A 20,601-nucleotide genomic window follows, 5' to 3' on the forward strand; every position below is an offset into this window, starting at 1 on the left:
CTCTGAAAAGCGCGCACCAGCGACCCGGTTCCTCGATGACAGATGCTGAGCCAGAGGTTCAGCGCAAGGGCTCCAAGCTACTCAACCACCGCAAATCTGCCTATAATGTTGGACGAAATGCCCTTGGACGAACGTTTACGAGCAAAACGAATTCTACGACTACGACACATACAAGCAGCAGCACCGATCGCAGTTTGATGTCCGGACACTCTGCTACGAACATGAGTGCTACAAGCGCAGGGAGCTATTATCGCAAGAAGTTTGGAAAAGATCGACCAAAGAGCCTTATGAACACCAAAGACACGACTGGGAAGGGGTATGGGTTCGACGACGGACGACCAGAGACACCCTTCACTGGTGTTACCTATCATTCCAGCCATGCTTCGCAGCCGCAAGCCGGTTCCAGCGACAACCAACAAGCTGAAGTCAGCACCCCAGCCACGGACGACCCGGATCCTCTTGGTGGCTTGAGGCAGCCACTAAAGACGAAGCGCAGCGGCTTCTTCCGCAAGATGATTGACACTGCGAAAACCCAAGCAGCGAACGCACGCAGCACCATTGACACGATAAGTAGGCCGGGGTCCCGAGCTGCCAGCCGGGCTGCTGGTCGTTCCCAGAGCCGGGCCGCAAGCCGCATGGATAACTCTGAATCAACTGGCATAGAAGGGGGCAAATCGACCCACGCAGCGAAGGAATCCAGGGATACCGGTCTTGGCACGGTAGACTGGGTGCAGGTCCGGCGAGACGTGAATCGGTCCAATTCACTAAGCAGGAACGAGCGGACAGAGCGAGCCGAGCGATGCCAGGTGATGGAAATTCCTGTTTTGAACCCCATCGAGATCTTATATGAGTCAGCGGAAGGCGACGAGGGTCTCGACGGTCTCCCCATCACTGAACCTACCGATTTCGCAGCTTGCAGTCTTGCTCATGTTGACAAGAGCGCGCGCTTTATCAACAGCATTCCTCTTGGAACGAATCCAGCGACTTTGGCACAAGGCTATGTTTGTCGACCATACCGAAGCGATATCCAACGATTACGAGCTATCTTCACATGGGTCAGCGAGCGCATATCGTGGGAAGAAGACTTTGAGGGTCAGATGGATCCGAAGCATGTACTTCAAAGCAAGCGCGGATGCTCCGAAGAAATCGCCATGGTCGTGGCAGAGATGTGCGCCTCTGTTGGAATGCACGCTGAAGTTGTCCGTGGATATCTCAAGACACCGGGCGAACGCTTGGACCTAGAGAGCGTCGCACGCCCGAACCATTTCTGGAACGCCGTCATTGTGGAGGGTGAGTGGCGCATAATGGACTGCTCCCTTGCTGGACCGACAAATCCAAAGCGAGTTCACTACTCGACTGCGGGATCATCGGTGGCGGAGACATGGTACTTCCTTGCTCGCCCAATGGAGATTTGCTACTCTCATGTTCCACTCCTCCCCGAACAGCAGCACATTTGCCCACCTCAGCCACACGAGGTGCTGATGGCACTCCCATGTGCAACACCTGCTTACTTCCGACACCATCTCAACGTAGTCGACTTTGATACCAGTCTGCTGAATCTAGACAATCTTGAGATGGCACATGTCTACATCAACGTACCGGAGGACGTAGAGTGTGTTGCGGAGGTTGAGGCACGAGCCTATGATCAAGATATGGACGGTGATCTTTTTGAGAGCGGCGAGATTGTCAAAAAGCCGGCATTGGCACAAGCCGAATGGTACGGTGGCCAGAAAAGATACACGGTCAAGGCTCTTCTTCCAGGTGATGGTGGTCAGGGTGTCCTGAAGATCTATGCAGGACCCCGGGGACTCATGGTAAGCCTTTTCTCATCAGCTCTCTGAGACAGATGAACTAACGCCTGGCAGCACTCTAACAAGTTGAACCCTCACAACCTGGCAATCGGCCTTCCAATGACGCATACCGGCACCAATCCTCCGTACTCGTTCTTGACTCTTCATCCTACGCCTCATGCCCAAAGACACGATCTATACGTCGTCCAGCCGCAGTGCGCTAATCTGGCTCTCAACAACACTTTTGTCTTCTGTGTCCGCCAACATCCATCATCCCTCACGAAATCCCCGGAACCCAGTCCTGCGATGCATGGCCGAGCGTCGCCGAATCCATTTGCCCGCCCTGCTTCCGCTATGAGCATGCAGAGTATTTCGGCAACTGGATCCAACTACACGAACCCGTCTCAAAGTTCTTCTGGGTCAGCAGGTAGTAGTAGCAACAAGCCCGCTAAGCTAGCCGTACAAACACCTTCTGGCAAAATCATACGCCTAACCAGGAAGACGGAGCATATCAGCAGTACTAACGATGCTGATGGTACGGCTTGGGAGACGGTCATCAAGATTGGAGAGAAGGGCACATGGCGAGGTCTGGTGCTGGCCGATCGAAGCGCGAGGTGGTGTGTTTTTGCTCAATGGGAGTGTACTTGATCGCGTAGCGACGTTTGTGTTTTCGACTTCTCTTATGACTTGTAATGATAGCGTTTGGTTACTCGTATGACCGCCACGGCCGTTGTAGCGCTTTGCATTTCCCGGCGTTTTATTGTAGGATATAGGGTGTGAGAATACTACTACGGCGTATCTTGGTAATAACACGATCTCTAAATTGTCGTGGTGGAGCAGGCAGCCATGCAATGACTCGTACCTGCCAAGCTCCGTGTTGCCCCGCGTCATAGTTCACCCCACTACGACTTTTTGCCATTACGAACGATCGCCCCAACGACCAGACACAGTCCAGATTCAACAACCCGTGGTAGACGCAAAGCAACTGTCGCCAACATGGACGCGCAAATCGCCGAATGGCAACAGCGCTCCGAGGCCCTCAAGCCCCTCAACCTCAAGCAAATCGAACCCCACCTCCTCGAACTTGACGCACACCTCACTCTCCGCTCCCATGTTGTCGGCTACACACTCTCCGACGCGGATACCACAGTATGGAAGACTATCCGCGAGAACCGCGTTGCGCACGCATTCGTCAAGCAGGACTTGATGAAGAACCTGTGCCGCTGGTTTAGGTACATTGAGGAGGCGTACCCCCAGAGCGTGGTTGTTGTCGGAGGACAAGGCAAGAAGGAGGATGGTGCCAAGGGCAAGGGCAAGAAAGAGGGAGGTAAGAACGACGATGCGAACTACGACATTGGCCTGCAGGATGTCGGTGATGGCACCGGCATTGTCACTAGGTTCCCACCTGAGCCTTCGTAAGTTGTTACTCTTCTTCGGCGATTTTCGCTGCTCTCCGCTAACCATATCGCAGAGGTTACCTTCACATCGGTCACGCCAAAGCAGCGCTGCTCAACGATTACTTCGCGCACGAAAAGTACAAGGGCAAGCTCCTGCTCCGATTCGACGACACCAACCCTACCAAGGAGAAGCAAGAGTTCCAGGATGCCATCGTCGAGGACTGCGCCCTTCTCGGCATCAAGCCAGATCAGGTCTCCTACACCAGTGACTGGTTCGACCAGCTCTACGAGAGCTGTGTGCAGGCCATCAAGGATGGACTGGCGTACGCAGACGACACAGTGCAAGAGAAGATGCGTGACGAGCGTATGAACGGCATCGCCAGTGCTCGCAGGGACTCTAGCGTTGAAGACAACCTTGGGCGCTTCGAGGAGATGAAGACGGGCAGCGAGGAGGGCCTGAAGTGGTGCATTCGCGCCAAAATGTCTGTCGATGACCCCAACAAGGCCATGCGCGACCCTGTCATCTATCGCTGCAACCCCCAGGCGCATCACCGCACTGGCGACAAGTGGAAGATCTACCCTACCTATGACTTCTGCTGCCCTATCGTCGACTCGCTCGAAGGCGTTACCCACGCGCTGCGTACAACCGAGTATAACGATCGCGACGCACAGTACCAATGGTTCATCAAGAACCTCAAACTTCGCAAGGTCCACAACTGGGGTTTCGCGCGTCTGAACTTTGTCCGCACTGTGTTGTCCAAGCGCAAGCTCACTAAGATTGTCGATGCTGGTATCGTATCGGGCTGGGACGACCCGCGCATGCCTACCGTGCGCGGTGTCCGTCGCCACGGTGCCGTCATCCCTGCTCTGCGCGAGTTCATCCTCAAGCAAGGTCCTTCCAAGAACATTGTCAACCAGGACTGGTTCGCCTTCTGGGCCACAAACAAGAAGCATATCGAGCCGACTGCAGCTCGATACACCGCCATTGATGACTCAGGTCGCGTTCCCGTCACCATCATCGGCGCGCGTGAGGGCGTCATCTCCGAGGACAAGCCGAAACACGCCAAGTACGACCTCGGCAACAAGAAGATCGTCTTCAGCAAGTCTGTCATCATGGAGCAAGCAGACGCACAATCGTTCGCTCAAGACGAGGAGATCACCCTCATGAACTGGGGTAACGCCATCGTGCGCAAAATTAGCCACTCTATCAACCCCCTCGAGATGGCCAAGCACGGCCTAAAGACCGTCACCGGCCTTGAGCTTGAGCTACATCTCCAAGGAGACGTCAAAAAGACATCTAAGAAGGTCACTTGGCTGAGCAACGATCAGGAGCTTGTGCCTATCGAGCTTGTTGACTTTGACTACCTCATCACAAAGGACAAGCTAGAGCCTGAGGACACGCTTGAGGATTTCCTCAACCCGCAGACTGAGTTCAGGACTAAGGCCATGGCTGACTGCAATGTCGCGGACCTCAAGGTCGACGACATTGTGCAGTTTGACCGCAAGGGCTTCTTCCGTATCGATCGCGCTTTTGCACACGGAGAGCCGGTTGTCGCGTTCCAGATCCCTACCGGTAAGAGCAAATAAACGTTCTTTGGGATTTTGAGAAGTTGTAACACTGTGCTTGTGTGTGGATCTGCTGTGACTGGTTTTTCAGAGTAATGTAGTAGTGGTTTAGTAGAGAGAATATGCTCTGCTGTAGCCTGAATGAACAAATGCTCTTGATTCGTATAATTCCGTTCCAAATCGTCTCGCTCAAGCATTTTGGTTTGTTATTCTCTGATGTCTCGTCGTCTTCTTGTCAAAGTCGCTTCGTGTCGCTCCCTCCCTAAACAACGATACTCGTCCTCACTTTCCCCAGTCACAGTAACTAGTACCGATTCATAACGGGGTCCTTGCCTTTCTCTCCTCGTCTACACGTCCACCGCCGGCCCGTCGCGATTACAGCCACACAAGAACAACAAGGATGGAACCATGAGGCTGTTCGCTCTTGCCACCATCACCGCATCGTGCGGCATGCTCGCTGCTGCGGCACCAGCCACTGGCAATGCGAGCAGTGAGTACCGAAACCTAGACTCAAGACGCTTTCGCTAACCACTGCAGTCGGCGATTCTGGAGTATCACACAGCAATCGCTACAATAATACTCAACCTGTGCACTGTACGTTTTGCAAGTCCCCTCCAAGACAAGTTACCCAGGAGAAAACGCATTCATATCTTTATCCTAGTACTAAATTAGGTATACTCTCAATGTCTGACCACCCCCCAGCCCACAAGTCAGAGACCATCACCCTCGCCCTCAGCACCACCGGCATCAACGTCGGCGACAGCAAGACTCTCTACCACGACGTCCAGGCTGCCATTGAGCACATCTGCCCCCCTCAGAGTACACACTGCTCAAACGCCCATGCCACATTCAGCGTCTACACCACCTCCCGCGGTCTAAGCATCTACACCAACAGCCACGTCCGCAAGACCATCACCGTCTCAGTCCAAGACTCGTACTGGGGCGGCCGCCCCGACGTGTACGAAGTACTGCGCAACACCGTTGCCGCTGCCTTTGAGCGAGGCACGTACGACCCCGCGAATTGCGTCCACGCATTGACAGTGTATATTGGAGGGAAGAGGCAGATGTTTAGGGACTGCATGACGCTGGATTATGCAGAAGTTTTCCTTTCTGGTGGGTACAAGATGAAGGTTAGATTTGGAGGACCAAGAAGCCAGTACGAAGACTTGAAGTATGATTGCGAGAAAGTTGTCGATGATGCGTTTATGTTTGTGAGGGATGATGTACAGTGGAAGGGTACACCTTGGGTATATTGCCTTGGGGTAGAGTTGTGGCCCCGTGTTTAGAGCTTTGTGGTCAGCTGGAGAAGCAAGGTTGTACAGCTCGGAATAGAACTTAGAAGCCAGGAGGATAGAGGAAAAGTTGCATAATGGTTCATAGACGAAGATATATTGGAAAGCCATACTTTGCAGGACCTCATACAGAAACATTATATATGTTCCAGACCATCAACTGACTCAGGCAATACCTTACATCATTCTCATAGTGGCGAGCATAAATTTCGTAGTGATTGTTGGTCTTGCTGTCCATGCACATCTGTAGATTCGGATATGCTATCTATGACTTTTTACGGGCTCGTGACTCTTGTCACGGCCTCCTCCCACCCACCCGACGATATCATGTCATCATACATTATTCGTCATGGGCATACATCATGCCTGGAAACCCACAGGTTCGACCATGTGATGTAAAGCAAGCATGCCTCGAAGTAGTTCTTCCACCCTGGGAGCGGTCCACTGCTTAAGTGGAGTTGGAGCCCTTTCCTTCGTTCCTGCCCATAGTACCTTCCTTGGTGACCTCGTCGGGCTTACCCTCCTGCATCTTCTTATTCCTCTCTTCCTCGCGCTTACGCTCATGCTCGCGCACCATGTCCGGCGGGCTGTCCTCGATGAGATCAGACTCGCCGCTCAGACCGCTCCACTTGGGAAGACCGTCGGGGATGTCCATGACACGCTGGCCGTAGAACATGTGGCAGCGGGGCTTGAAGTAGGCCTTGTCTTCGTCGGTCTTGAGGTGCACGAGCGAGGGGAAGAGCAGAATCATGTTGCGACCCTCGTCCATGATGGGCGAATGGCAGTAAGAGCAGCGGACTTTGCAAGGGAGCTTGTGCTCGATGGACTTGTCAGTTGGGTCGTACCACTCTAGATCGTGGTGGCCGTTGGTGAAGTTGATGTCTTCTTTGTGGAAGATGGCTGCCCACTGGAAAGGTGCAGCTGACGGATGTTAGTTGTACTCTAAGAGAAGTTCATTAAGAAACATACCATGCTGGGTCTGGCAGGTGGTACAATGGCACAGCTTGCTGTCTAGAGGCTCTCGCCGGCTGAGCTGATACTTGACCTTTCCGCAATGGCAGTTGGCTTCATACTTGGCGTCAAAGTTCTCGTTCTTCTCGTGGATGCGGTAGGGTGGGCGCTGTTTCCACTCGGACTTTCCAGTCGTCTCCTGGCCACGGCTTTGATCCTTGACCTGCTCTTTATCCATTCTGAAGGAAGTTGTGGAGAATGTGGGGTGCTGTCGCGTGAGGTGTGAAGCTACAAGTTGTGCACGGGGTAGAGCTCTTGAGGACGTCAATAGTGGTAGGCGACGGAACGCAATTGAAGTTGCGGACATAAGTGGTGATTGAAGAAGGAATGGTGAGGGTGCGTGGGCGGTTTTGCTGTTTGCTCACCGTCATCACTGATGCTTTATTTGGGAGGCGCGTTGATCTGACGTCACCATGACCACAACTCTGCTACGCGACAACGCGTGCTCTAGATTCCTCATCCCCGTTGCGGGTATCGATCGTCAACGAGAATGCGCCTTTCCGTCAGCGAAAACGCTCAGACATGGAACCCAGATTCGCCTGCCAATGCTATGCTTTTTCTACACTATCCCATTCGTCAATTCTTCCCTAGTGTCCCACTTTCCGCACCTCATCTCGATCGATCCTGCGCCGCTGTCTGCCATGAGCCGTAGCCCATAACCCTGACATCGTCGGTATTGGTGCGTCTGCTCAGACTATCGTATTTTACGATACATGCTGTCTTCCGCATCCACATCCACGAAAGCTGATGAGGCTGAAGTTTGCGCTAACGACGGGCTGGTTCCGCGTCTAGGGTTCCACAATAGTTTGGTGGAAGCCCTGGAATGGCTCAAGCTCCTTTCAGTAGCTTCTGAGCTTCTTTGCTGGATAGGCCGAAGACATTGATCAGGTAGTCGAGTCTGCAAAGTTTGTCAGTACGACGAGCCTCCGATTGATTCATTGTTTGATTTGACTTACTTGATGTCTCCCGCTATCCGCCGCCGCACTGCCTCAAACTCAACTTCGGCTTTGTCTCTGGTGGCATCCTGTCTCTTCGAGTTGATCGTCTTGACGCGGAGCTTGAACGTTCCACTGACAGGACGATGATCTGAGACCTTGATGGAGTCGTGTCGCCGGTAATCCAACTGCTTGATCCTACCCAAGCCGCGGTACAGTAACCGATCGCACCATGCTGGTGAACGTTGCTTTTCAGAGGTATCGTAATTGTCTGTCCCTACGTCATACTTGTAGGTAGGAGCAAAGTTGATGGGCGCCTCTGTGAATGCGCGCAAGCGGAAACCCGGATTGCGTTTGCGAGACAGAAGCAGCTGATCGCGCTCAAGAAGTTTCGCCAGATTACCTTGCTGCACTGCAGCGATAACACTGTTGCGAGGCATTGCATCAATGCGATAGTTGAGGTCACCGTTCAAGATACAGATCTCATGGTCCAAAATCATAGATCCATCACCACCTCCAACAAAGTAGTTTGCGCACGAAGTTGGGGAGCGGTTCTTCGGTAATGGCGCATTCTCCATGATTGCGGCTGCGTCATTGTTGCGATGCACGGTCTGTGTTTGACCGGCTGCGAGATGGCAGTTGATGAAGCAGAGAGACGAATCGTCGATAAAGAAGCGCACCACCAGCGCGCCCTTGTTGCCAACTCGACCGCTGAAGCCAAGCTTGATCTCAGCTGCACATACGTCCCGGATGTTTGTCCGTTCTGAAGCCTTTATGAACACGCAGGTAAATAGACCGACAAGGTTGGCGGTGTGCAAGAGAACATAATTCTCGTTTGGGCTATGCTCCTCCAGAACACGAACAAGATGGTCTCGCCACGCCCGATATTGATGGGACATGTGTTCGTTTTCTGATGTTTCCTTGTGTTTCTTTCGCTTGAAAATGCTCTTGGCTGTGATCTTCTTGTCTTCCAGATCTACCAACTCCTGGAAGCCAAAGACGAGGATGTCAGGAGAATTACCAGGTTCGATTATTTCTCGGAAGAAATTGCGATCCTCTTCTGTATTCCGTATATTTGCGGGTTTGGTCGCACCGGCGTTCCATGTCATGACTCGTGCTGAGAGCTCTCTGAACTCGCAGTATTCAGAATCGCGTTGTTGCATCAAGTTTTCTGTAGCATATTAGTATGGTACGGCGAGGATAATCCTACCCCACTTACCGAGCCAATCTTCCTTCATCATCCCGTCCCAGACTCGCAACATTGTGTCCGTGCCCAAAGACGCGACCTGGAATCTATCGAGCTTCCAGATACTGGTGCGATCGGCCAGGATGCCCGCGATTGGCTTGTCATGTGCTTTCCAATCCTTCAACACCTTCCAGGGTGTCGACTTGGTCTCGTACACGTAGATCATTCCAGTGCTGTACCCGGCCCAAAGGAAATCACCAACGCCAACCAGGGAGCTGATCTTGTACACACTGACATTCACAATTCCAAGACACTCAAAGCTCTTCTTGGAGTAGATTGTAACTTTCCCGTCAGCGTGCCCAAAGTACATTCTATCCGGTTGACTGCTGATGATGGCACCAGAAGTGACGTCTCCGACATTAAGCTGAGATAGAGGTCCCTGTGTCAATTGCTGGAAGTAGTTGTTGTCTGATGTGCGAGCGTAAACTCGTATGTCCTTTGTCGAAGCTACCCACAACTGGGAACCCGAGATTATGGAAAAGGTGCTTCCCCGAGGGATGCGGTAGGTGAGCGGCGCCTGCTGCAGGGAAGGGCATCCTGACTCGTCTGCTGGCCAAATGTGCAAGACACCGTCCTCGTCGAGAGACCACATTTCTGAGGCGTAGCGGAAGATCTTTGTGATGACACTCCTCGCGTGCGCGTTACTCTTAGTGTGCACTACACTTTGTGTGGGTATGTCAATTTCATGCATTTCGCCAGTGTTGGTCCCTAGCCACAACCGCTTGCCTTCATCTTCGACATCCTTGGCTGGCCGGAACGCAATCGCTGTGGCTTTGACTGTATCACCATGGGCAAGACTCATAAGCAGTCGGCCATTCAAAATGTTCCAAACATTGGTCACGTATCCAGTCGTACATATGTAATCGCCACAAATCGCAAATAACTTGGTCTCGTAGCCTGTCGGAATGCCAGCGACGCCATCCGGAAACACTGGTGGCCTTCGATTCGCTTGTGACGAGTCCGGGTAGTCTGTTAGGGCAGTCGCCGGTTGTTTCTCTGCGCCCGTGTCCTCCTCGTCCGAATCATAGGTGTACGGCTGTGATAGCTGCGAGGCTTGTAAGGACGGCTGCGAAGGCCGTCGCATTTCCCCAGAGTTTCGTGGAGGCGGTGGTTTCGGGGGTTCTAACGCTTTTCCGGGACTAGCGGATATGGCCCCAGTTGTGTTGGTGCGCCGGGGAGGCGGCATAAATTTGTTATTTGTCTCCTGTACTAACTGACCAGGCCGGGTCTGGTCAAAAGATCGTCGCACTGGCAAATCAGGAGCTGCTGCTCTCTGCAGCTGAACGCTCTTCCGCAAATCGAAATTGTCCTTCTCTCGTCGCATGGGCAACGATGGGCGGTCTTCTGGCTGGTCGTTCGGTGATGGCGGAGGCATAGTCTTCTTCAAGGGTTGCTTCCCAGGTATACGAGACTCGTTGGATGGTAGCTTTTCGGCCACTGCAGGATGTATGGGGTGGGCTGGGAAGTATCCATTGTTGCTTGGAGTAAATTTTGGTTTAGAGAAGCCTGGAATAACTGGCGGAGAAGCCTCTCCCTTGACGCTGTCTCCACTACTGCTGGGCGGTGTACTGAATGGAGACACATCCACAGCGTCCGACGTGGCTTCAGGTGCCAGATTTGCGCGAGCTGCAGCATCAACAGAGAGCGGTTTTGGTGGAATCTTGGGCTTTCCGGCTCGATTTACAGGTGGAGGTGCAGGCGGCGCAGACGATACCGGTCGGTCGCCCTTTCGTGGATCCTTGGAAGGACCGTTGCCCGTATGTGAAGGGAAGACGGGTTTCGCATCCGCACCAGGAGTGCCATTGCGACTGGGCATTTTGAAGAATCTCTTCCCACCAGGCGCGGAAGCGGGCGATTCCAGTGCGACATGCGAGATCGGTTTCGAAGGTTGCGGGGAGTGTATGGGGGATGCGGAAGACTTGGGCGGCGATCTTGGTGATTGGACGGTGACTTTTGGAGGCGACCTTGTAGGCGACCTGGGCGGAGAGAAAGCCATCATCGACGTCGGTCTGGGTTTTGGATTCCCCCATAGGGACCGTCCGAGGGCGTTTGAGCGCGGCGTCACTGTCCCACTCCCACTGTAGTCGGCCACACTGGGCGAAGGTCTTTCGGTATAGTCTCTATCCCTCGGCATGTCTAGGGAAATGCGCCCGTCTGTTCTCCTATTGTCCTCTGGCATGGGAAGGCGGTCGCTGGCGCCAGGAGAGCGCTGTCGCGAGGTGGCAGACGCGGGCGACTTGTTTGTGCTGAGGAGGTTCTCGAATTGGGCGCGGAGGGAAGACACTGGCTTCTGTACTGGGAGTCAGCAACTACTCTGGTCCTGCAAACAAGCCGTACTCACAATGGAGGAGCCATCCTGCGTCTCCTCTTGCTGGTTCTCCATGATGTGTGTTTGTGTTGTCGTCAGCCGGCACCGGAGGGTATCCTATAGCTGCGCATCGACCAGTGAGGTCTTCTTCCCATTTGGCGCTTCTGGTGATGGTGGAAAGGGAGGCTGTCGCCCGTGGGCGGTCATGCAGCCAGCGCTACTGCGGACACGGTCCAGAAATAGAGGGAGTGGTGGTGGTGGATGCGGTGGCGGTGCGTCGTGGTAGAGGCCCAAGAGCGACTGTAGGGCTCCCTAGTGGAGACGCGTACACTGTCCTGCTAAGAATGTTCGGCGACAGGGAATACCGGCGACAGCGCGGGGGTGCAAGTGTTTCAGCAGCGGTCGGAATGCAGACGCGGCTGAGAGGTCCTCTCCAATCCGCCCAGGCGACGTCTCCAGCGTGCGGGCGATGGATATTGCTGCTCTGCGTTGGGCGCGGGCGGCTTGAAGCGGTGTTGTCGTGTCTTGCTGTTGCCATTCCCCACAGCTAAGCAGCACAGAACCCTGCACACCACCGACGGCAAGGCGATCAGGCACCGGCGAATTATAGACGAGCAATCAACACGCCAAACTAGCACCTGGGCAATCTGCAGCCGTCAGTCTGTTGTACAGTCCATAGTAGCCGTATAGTCACACTTCACCGTCACCCGCCATGTGGTAAGCACGCCTTCCTCCTCGCCTCCGCGACTCCCCGCAATCACCTCCGCGGCTTGGCTGATGCCCATGCAGCAAACACATCCTCAACGCCCAAGTCTCCATCCGCTCGCCGTGCTGTATGTCGCCCGTGACAGACATGGGCGCCATGAATGCTGAGAAATGCTAGGCAAGAAATGGTTCGACTGTGCAGAATGTCACCAGGAGCAGAGCGACCACCCGCTCATGCAGACATTTGACATGGTCTTCATCTGCAAAAAGTGCAAGAAAGCCTTCCGCAAGGATGCGCGCGAGTTCGAGGATGCGTGAGTAGTAGGCACAGGTTTGGCATGGCGCCTGGCTGACCAAGGGTAGCGACGAGTACTGCCCGCACTGCGATAACCACTTCGTTTTAGAGGCAAAGACACCCAAGGCATCGCTACAAGTCGAAGGCGAGGACGCCCGCATAGACTCCCGGTATGTCGCCTTCGAGTACAGCTCATCGCGCACTTCTAACCACTCTTCAGCATGCTCAAGGACGACCGTGTACGGGGCGAAGAAATGCGCACGATATTCGATGTCAAGGAGGCGCCCAACAAGCTGGGTTGAACGACTGCGGGCATGGGGATTCGCGATACTATGCGTAACACAGGCTACTGAGCAGCAGGGCAGGGATACCACACCAAGGAACATCACGCGACGAGCGGGGGGATGGACGTGGGAAGGAGCATAATGGTGTGCTAGATTGCCATTTATGAGCACTAGCTGGTCGTATCTGCATTATACGGGTTCATAAAGTCTATCACCAGACGCCACTGCTGTCCATGCCTTTTTGCCCTCACTCGTCAACCACGCTTCTACGCGCCACCAGCTCCTGAGCCCTCAGCTGGAGTCGGACGGGTCAGGATAGCGGCCTGGCCTGTACCGGGCTGCCGTCCAGGCCTCCTGTTCGCCGCCTCTTCCTGCTTCTCTGTGTTGATGTTTTCCACGTACTTCTCAATGTCCTCGACTGGCAGCATTTCGATGGGCTTTCCAGGCGCCATGATTGCGATCTCAATGTTCTTCGCGCCAGTCTGCACTACCTCCAACAGCGACTTGACTGTCAGCTTGATCGTCTCTTCCCGGTCCATGCCTTCCTTGTGGTTGCGCTCCAGGAACTCGCGGACTGTCTTGCTCGATCGGCCGATGGCATTTGCTTTCCTACGTTGTCTTAGCATACGCATTTCATTCCTTTGAGCGCAACTTACCATGCTGAGTAGATACCAGAAGGCTCGGTCTGGTACAGGCGCGGGGTCTTGTCGTTGGGGTCAAAGCCGACTATCAGCGTGCTGATGCCGAACGGTCGGACACCACCGCTCTGCGTGTATCTCTGCTGCACACCTGCAACATACTTGGTGATGTATTCTATCGATACCGGGTCTTCGACTGTCAAACGATGTGATTGTGCTTCCAGGCGGGCCTTGTCGACAAGGATACGGGCATCGGCGTTCAGTCCAGCGAAGGCGAGGGCAACATGGGTGTCGACGAGGCAGATCTTGGAGGGTGTGATGCGTGTATCTTGCAACTTCATTGCTGATCGCTTCTCGCAGCCGAGTACTACTATGTCCGCGCCCTTGACACCAACGGCGCATGTTCCTGGGGCGAATCAGCATCTAGTCTTTACCATCTCTTTCGCAGACTACGCACCTCGCTTTACAGCCTCGAGCGCATATTCAACCTGGAAGACGTGACCGTCAGGACTGAAGACTGGCACAATTAGCTAGGCCCGCATCCTCAAGTGTTGGTTGTTTGTACCGGAGAGAGCTCGATCGTAGCCGGATGCCATTGTGAGAGATTTTGTGAAGTGATGTGCGGGTTGTCTGTGATTTCCGTGGAATACGGCAACGAGATATGAGAGGAAGTGGTGGGGCAATAGAGTACGACTGTCGTCAAGCTGGTCTCGGAGCTCCAGAGCTGTCCGCGTCGCTGCTCCCGCCTAAACTACGCCAAGCCATCTGGCCTGTGCGCTCCCTGTCAACTTATGTCATCATGGTAGATATTCATCGAGGCGACTAATTATTTCCGCCGCTGTCGCATTGCCTCCTCAGTCAACCATAATGGCATCTTCAGCGCGCCTTGTCTCGTCCCTGCGACGAACTGCCCTGTCTTCTCGCGTCGCATCGCGTTATCAATATTTGCGACCAGCAAGCCAAGTCCGATGGACGGGTACTACTTCTGCGAGTTCGGAGCCTCACCAGCCAGACGAGCATGGCGGAGTCAAGGGCCCAACCGCGTCGGCACAGTCCATCAAATTTACTTCCGAGTCGTATGTGCCGACGTTTGAGCATTTTTCGCATTTTGCTGATGCGAAGCAGGTACCCGCATCTCCAAAGAGACTCAAAATTTGCCAAGGTCAGCGAGGAGCATGTAAACTACTTCAAGAGTCTCTTGGGTTCCGATTCGGCAGTCATAGATGGTGTGACGAAGGATGCATCGGAAGACATTGAGGCCTTCAACAGTGACTGGATGCGCAAGTTCCGTGGCCACACCAAAGTAGTCTTGAAACCCAAATCTACCGAGGAAGTCAGCAAGATCCTCAAATACTGCAATGACAACATGCTCGCTGTAGTACCTCAGGGTGGTAACACCGGGCTTGTTGGTGGCTCCGTGCCTGTGTTCGACGAGATTGTGATCAACATGCAGAGGATGAACGAAATCAGGTCTTTCGACGAAGTATCTGGTATCCTTGTCGCTGATGCTGGCGTAATCTTGGAGAATGCCGACAACTTTCTCGCTGAGAAGAACCACATCTTCCCATTAGATCTCGGTGCCAAGGGTTCTTGCTACATTGGTGGCAACGTCGCGACAAACGCTGGTGGACTTCGTCTCCTGCGATATGGTAGCTTCCACGGAAATGTCCTAGGAATCGAGGCAGTCCTGCCAGACGGTACCGTTGTAGATGATCTCTCCACGCTCCGGAAGAACAATACTGGCTATGACCTGAAGCAACTCTTCATCGGTGGAGAAGGCACGATTGGTATAATCACCAAAGTTTCCATCATCTGCCCAAGAAGATCGCCTGCTGTCAATGTTGCGTACTTTGGTCTCGAAAGCTATGAGAAGGTCCAGAAAGCCTACATTGAGGCTAAGGGACATTTGTCTGAGATCCTGTCAGCCTTCGAATTGATGGACGGTCGGACACAAAAGCTGGTCAACAGGGTAAAGGGTAAGAAGATGCCGCTGGAAGGCGAGTATCCCTTTTACTGTCTGATTGAAACCAGTGGCTCGAACGCAGACCACGATAACGAGGTAAGCCAGCTGTGGTTGTACATGAAACCTGAAGACTAACTTGAATAGAAATTGCAAGCCTTCCTTGAACACGTCATGGAGACAGAGGTTGTATCGGATGGTGTTCTTGCCCAAGACCAAACTCAAATTCAAGAGCTTTGGTCATGGCGTGAAGGCATTACCGAGTGTCTCGGTCACGACGGAGGTGTCTACAAGTACGACTTGTCGATACCCATTGCTGAGCTCTACGATCTTGTCAACGAAACACGCGATCGCTTGACCGAGGCTGGTCTGCTTGGCAATGACGCCTCGCATCCTGTAGTTGATGTTGTCGGATACGGTCACATGGGTGACGCGAACCTGCACCTCAACATTCCAGTCAGGAAGTTCGACAAGTCTGTCGAGAAGCAGCTCGAGCCCTTCGTGTACGAGTGGGTACAAAAGCGAAACGGCAGCATCAGTGCCGAGCACGGCTTAGGAGTGACGAAGAAGCCATACATTGGATACAGCAAGAGTGAAACCATGATCAAGCTCATGAAGCAGATCAAGGATCTTTACGATCCTGTAAGTGACCCTGCCCGCTCGTTCCACCTCCGCCCTAGGCTGACACAGATAGAACGGCATCATGAACCCCTACAAGTACATATAGATAGACACTGTTGCACACTCAGCAGATCATTCGCATGTGCATTCTTATCTACCACCTTATATTTTACCCTTCTCTTTGCCCAGTAACTTGACGGCATTACCCTGATAGATCTCCTCCCTTTCCTTTTCACCAAATAAGTTCTCCAACCCATCCTTCATTCTGTCCGCAAACGCCTTCACAAACTGCGTTTGCGTAAAAGGAAAATCGCTTCCATACAACAACTTCTCGTGCGAGATCTCGAATCCCTCGATAAATGCCTTCAGCTGGCCCTTGCCTCCACTATCTCCGTCAAAAACAAATCCCGCAAGGTCAAAATAGAACTGCTCGTCAAGCTGCCTCCGCACCGTTGAGGCATTCAACGTTCGTCCTCCCGGTACCACATTTGAGAACTGGATAAATCGCGTCATGAGCGGCGGTAATCCACCTCCAGAGTGCGGAATGATGAACTTGATATTCGGACACCGGTCCACTGTCCCCGAGCTGAAAAGATTGATTACCGCCCTTGCAGTATCAAAGAAAAACTCGAAGATTGGGACGGGGTATTGTTCGCCGAATGGTAGTGCATCTGTACTTTGGGACGTATTGCCGCCATCTCCGTGTTTCATACAAGGCTTTGTAGGATGAATAAACACAGTCGCACTAATGTCATTCAACTTGTCGAAGACAGCGTCCAGCGCCTCGTCCCCAACATAGTACCCATGATAATTCGTCAGTAATCCGAAGCCCTCCACGCCTTCTTCAACACATTTGTCGATCTCGGCTAAACTTGCTTCGATATTTGGCAACGGGAGTGCAGCCCAGACGCCGAAGCTATCGGGGTGTTGTTGCTTGAGAGATGAGGCGTAAGCGTTGCATTGCCTTGTTAGGTCTATGCCCAGTGAGACGTTACTGGATTTGATGTGTGTTCCGGGGCTGGAGATGGAGAGGATAGATTTGGAGACATTGGCGATCTTCATCATTTCCAAGTGACGGTCTGGCGACCACTCGGGAATTGCGGGCATGCCGTCGGGATGAGAGTGGCCGTTTGCTGCTAGTGCGGTGCGGTAGAAAGGTGGGAGGAAGTGGGAATGGACGTCTATGCGTTCGGGGAGTGGGTGTGTCATGTTGGTGGTGGTTTGCTGCGATGAAGATGTGGGTGTGTGTGCTAAGAGGAGGGTCAGGATGAATATGATAATGAACATCGTAGCCTGACGTTTCTGGATGTCTCATTAAAACCCATATGCGGTGAGTAGAGTCACGGCCTATTGAGATTATAGCTTTTTTCATAAGCAAAGAATACGAGTACTACTTATGCACTGCAATGCACTTCACTTGCAGCGTTAAGCTTGGAAGTGTCATGTTGACATTCGGGACCCCGCTTCGGTAGAGGTTGCCCAACATTCCATGGATCCCGTTGCGCACCACAACTAAAGACTTGACTTTATCTTGTATCATATTTCCATCGCGCACATAGTGCTCGATTAAAGGTAGCATTGCGGGGTCGTGGGCAAGTACCTTGGATACCGCTTTCCGTCTGAATAGCTGGATACACTGTGTGTTGACGTCGCATGGATTTGCAACAATTTTCAACTCCTTGTGAACCAACCACCTCCGCAGAGTGAGGTGCCTGTTGCATAGTCCTGCCGGCGCTTGAACTAAATGCTGGACGTAGCGCGCCGATACAGGATAACTATCCTGGCTGCAGATCCGTGCCCCACCCGCGGCTTCCAGATGAGCGGCCCTCACTTTTTTGTCATTCACCTCTTGCAGCCATGACACAACATCTCCCGCCACGCCATCTTTTCCTCTACCCTCAGTCGCGAATCCAAGATGGAGAGGATTACGGATAAGATCAATGCGCTGCCCGATGGCGCCAACTACTTCTCTCTCGAGTTCTTCCCGCCGAAAACGGCAATGGTGAGTTGCCCCGCTTGCACGCGACGGACGTGGAGGGGACGGAGCATGGAAGGTTATAGGAGGCCATGCAACCGAAAGTAGTCGCTAATAGTCTCATAGGGTTTTGCGAACCTCCAAACTCGATTAGAGCGCATGTCACAGGCTCTTCGACCACTCTTCGTCACCGTCACCTGGGGTGCCGGCGGATCAACTGCCACCAAGTCGCTCGAACTCGCAGAGATATGCCAGCGCCAGTTAGGCCTCACAACATGTTTACATCTCACATGCACGAACATGAACCGCCAGCTCATCGACGACGCGCTCGAGCAGGCCAAAGTACTGGGCATACGGAATATCCTGGCACTACGGGGTGATGCACCACGCAGCGAAGAGTATAGGGATGAAGGAACACCGCCAGAACAGGACTCGAATAAAGACTTCACTTGGGCAATTGATCTTGTCAAATATATCCGAAAAGAGTATGGAGACTACTTCTGCATCGGTGTCGCTGCGTATCCGGAGGGTCATTCGGATCAGAGCCACCCTCAGCATCAAGATCCGCAGTTCGACCTGCCATTCTTGGTTGAGAAGACAAAAGCTGGTGCAGATTTTATCATGACCCAGTTGTTCTACGATGTCGAAGCCTACGACAAGTTTGAGAAGATGCTGAGAGAGCACGAGAGTGGAGTATTCAAGACGATACCGATCATACCGGGGTTGATGCCGATACAGTCGTACAAGATCTTGCTTCGGACAACCACACTATCGCATGCGAAGCTACCTTCGGATATGTTGGCCCGACTGGACGCGGTGAAGAGCGACGACGAACTGGTGAAGCAAGTGGGTGTCAAGATTATGGACGAAATGGTGGAACACATCAAGGCGCGACCAGACAATTGTAGGAGAGGATTCCACTTCTACACATTGAATCTAGAGAAGGCGGTGTCACATATTGTGGAAGACACGCACCTCATACCATCCATCATAGACGACGATGACGATGTCATTGTAGAGACAACACCCGCTATCAACCTTGAGCCACCACCGAATGGCTTTGTGCCTCACAGGCGGCGATCATCAGCTGTCAACTCTGGCCCACGGAACAGGGTGATCATATCGCATTCGTCCGCTGCCAAGTCAAGCAATCATTCGTATGAAGCCACAGAGGAAGAGGCTGGTGTGCCGCGGGGCCCAATCAACACCCGCGCAAATACGCTGGCGATCTCGGAAGGTGAGGGCTCGTTAGGTCGTGAAGCCACCTGGGACGACTTCCCCAACGGTCGTTGGGGTGACGCGCGTTCACCTGCGTTCGGTGAGATCGACGGTTACGGTCCAACGCTACACGTCTCAACGCCACAAGCCCTCAAGCTTTGGGGTCACCCAGTAGAGAAGGATGATATCTCGAAGCTCTTCCGTCGCCACATCGAAGGAGACCTTGAAGCTATACCGTGGAGCGAACAAAGTCTCTCGCCTGAAACCTTGACCATCAGCAAGCAGCTGCTCGCCCTTAACGCAAAGGGATGGTGGACAGTCGCCTCGCAACCTGCTGTCAACGGCGTCAAATCGACTGATCCTGTCTTTGGTTGGGGCCCCAAGAACGGCTACGTCTTCCAAAAGCCATTTGTCGAGTTCTTCATTCCTGCCTCTGAATTTGCTGCACTCAAACCCAAGCTCGACGCTCACGAACAAATCACATACTTCGCCGGTAACGCCGCCGGAGAGTTTGAAGCTAGTCAAGAAGATGGTGTGAACCCGGTTACATGGGGTACGTTTGCTGGCAAGGAGATTGTTACTCCGACTATCATCGAAGCTGTCAGCTTTAGGAGTTGGCTTGACGAGGCCTTTAGCATTTTCCAAGAGTGGCAGAGGATCTACCCACCGAGGAGTGCGAGCAGCACGTTGCTTGGGGCTCTGCGAAAGGACTACTGGCTTGTCAACGTTATTTGGGGTGATTTTGTCAATGGAGAAGGGTTGTGGGAGTTTTTGGAACAGTAAATTGTAACTGTAGAAGGGTGTATATATGAGTATAGATGCGGAAGCCTTGCGAAGCTTGAATATCATGTCCAAAATGCCTGTTGTATCCTCCCAGTACACCACGATTTCGTTTGTGGTTGACAGACTTCGGATGATCCCTGGACACAAGTGAGTTTCCTCAAAGCGCCAAGAACGGTGGTGACAACATCACATTCAAGTACCAAGCCCCTGAGCGAGCCAAAGGAGAACCATGCAGTCGCTCAGAAAATGGACATTAGTGCAGAAAGTTGGCAGAAGCATACTCAACCCAGTTGAAGGAGGAAGAACACAAAGTTTTGGTGAACAGTATTCATCTTTGGTCGAACAAGCGACCTTGCAACTATCATGCCTTATAATATCTTGTTCTACACAACTTTAATGTACACCGTCGTTCATATGAAGAGTCGTTTTCATAGACGCAACTCCACAACGCCAGCCATACATGTTCGTCTGCCTTGTCAGCTCCTTTGAAAAGGCAAACGAAAGCCAGAATTTATGCATGGCACCAACATGGAAGACAGCAAATTGATATCACAGAGTGACGGAATGAAAAGCAACA

General features: G+C 52.9%; 8 protein-coding genes across 8 annotated transcripts; 4 read left to right on the forward strand and 4 right to left on the reverse strand.

Moving 5' to 3' along the window:
- Positions 1 to 5,161: 5,161 nt before the first annotated feature.
- Positions 5,162 to 6,039, forward strand: ACET3X_003310 (uncharacterized protein; the record flags this gene model as incomplete). Its single annotated transcript, XM_069448570.1, has 3 exons — positions 5,162 to 5,243; positions 5,291 to 5,347; positions 5,456 to 6,039. 3 exons carry the CDS (start codon positions 5,162 to 5,164, stop codon positions 6,037 to 6,039), a joined length of 723 nt encoding a protein of 240 aa, XP_069309857.1.
- Positions 6,040 to 6,493: 454 nt separating this feature from the next.
- ACET3X_003311 (uncharacterized protein) lies at positions 6,494 to 7,234 on the reverse strand (the record flags this gene model as incomplete). The annotated part of the gene is made up of 2 exons (XM_069448573.1): positions 6,494 to 6,966; positions 7,015 to 7,234. The coding sequence occupies 2 exons, from the start codon at positions 7,232 to 7,234 to the stop codon at positions 6,494 to 6,496; spliced, it is 693 nt and encodes a 230-aa protein (XP_069309858.1).
- A 650-nt stretch (positions 7,235 to 7,884) lies between these two features.
- Positions 7,885 to 11,620, reverse strand: ACET3X_003312 (uncharacterized protein; the record flags this gene model as incomplete). The annotated part of the gene is made up of 4 exons (XM_069448574.1): positions 7,885 to 7,954; positions 8,013 to 9,162; positions 9,211 to 11,527; positions 11,579 to 11,620. The coding sequence occupies 4 exons, from the start codon at positions 11,618 to 11,620 to the stop codon at positions 7,885 to 7,887; spliced, it is 3,579 nt and encodes a 1,192-aa protein (XP_069309859.1).
- Positions 11,621 to 12,257: 637 nt separating this feature from the next.
- On the forward strand, positions 12,258 to 12,847 carry ACET3X_003313 (uncharacterized protein; the record flags this gene model as incomplete). Its single annotated transcript, XM_069448575.1, has 5 exons — positions 12,258 to 12,262; positions 12,335 to 12,378; positions 12,429 to 12,564; positions 12,614 to 12,715; positions 12,766 to 12,847. The coding sequence occupies 5 exons, from the start codon at positions 12,258 to 12,260 to the stop codon at positions 12,845 to 12,847; spliced, it is 369 nt and encodes a 122-aa protein (XP_069309860.1).
- A 248-nt stretch (positions 12,848 to 13,095) lies between these two features.
- Positions 13,096 to 14,171, reverse strand: ACET3X_003314 (uncharacterized protein; the record flags this gene model as incomplete). The annotated part of the gene is made up of 4 exons (XM_069448576.1): positions 14,033 to 14,171; positions 13,925 to 13,984; positions 13,486 to 13,873; positions 13,096 to 13,438 (listed from the first exon to the last, which is right to left on the reverse strand). The coding sequence occupies exons 1-4, from the start codon at positions 14,061 to 14,063 to the stop codon at positions 13,096 to 13,098; spliced, it is 822 nt and encodes a 273-aa protein (XP_069309861.1). The 5' UTR covers positions 14,064 to 14,171.
- Positions 14,172 to 14,334: 163 nt separating this feature from the next.
- ACET3X_003315 (uncharacterized protein) lies at positions 14,335 to 16,154 on the forward strand (the record flags this gene model as incomplete). The annotated part of the gene is made up of 4 exons (XM_069448577.1): positions 14,335 to 14,543; positions 14,593 to 15,526; positions 15,575 to 16,069; positions 16,122 to 16,154. 4 exons carry the CDS (start codon positions 14,335 to 14,337, stop codon positions 16,152 to 16,154), a joined length of 1,671 nt encoding a protein of 556 aa, XP_069309862.1.
- Positions 16,155 to 16,210: 56 nt separating this feature from the next.
- On the reverse strand, positions 16,211 to 17,257 carry ACET3X_003316 (uncharacterized protein; the record flags this gene model as incomplete). Its single annotated transcript, XM_069448578.1, has 1 exon — positions 16,211 to 17,257. The coding sequence occupies one exon, from the start codon at positions 17,255 to 17,257 to the stop codon at positions 16,211 to 16,213; it is 1,047 nt and encodes a 348-aa protein (XP_069309863.1).
- Positions 17,258 to 17,963: 706 nt separating this feature from the next.
- ACET3X_003317 (uncharacterized protein) lies at positions 17,964 to 20,024 on the forward strand (the record flags this gene model as incomplete). The annotated part of the gene is made up of 2 exons (XM_069448579.1): positions 17,964 to 18,050; positions 18,150 to 20,024. The coding sequence occupies 2 exons, from the start codon at positions 17,964 to 17,966 to the stop codon at positions 20,022 to 20,024; spliced, it is 1,962 nt and encodes a 653-aa protein (XP_069309864.1).
- Between the last annotated feature and the right edge of the window lie 577 nt (positions 20,025 to 20,601).

Source organism: Alternaria dauci, chromosome 2, assembly GCF_042100115.1.
Source record: "Alternaria dauci strain A2016 chromosome 2, whole genome shotgun sequence".
NCBI classification, from domain to species: Eukaryota; Fungi; Ascomycota; class Dothideomycetes; order Pleosporales; family Pleosporaceae; genus Alternaria; species Alternaria dauci.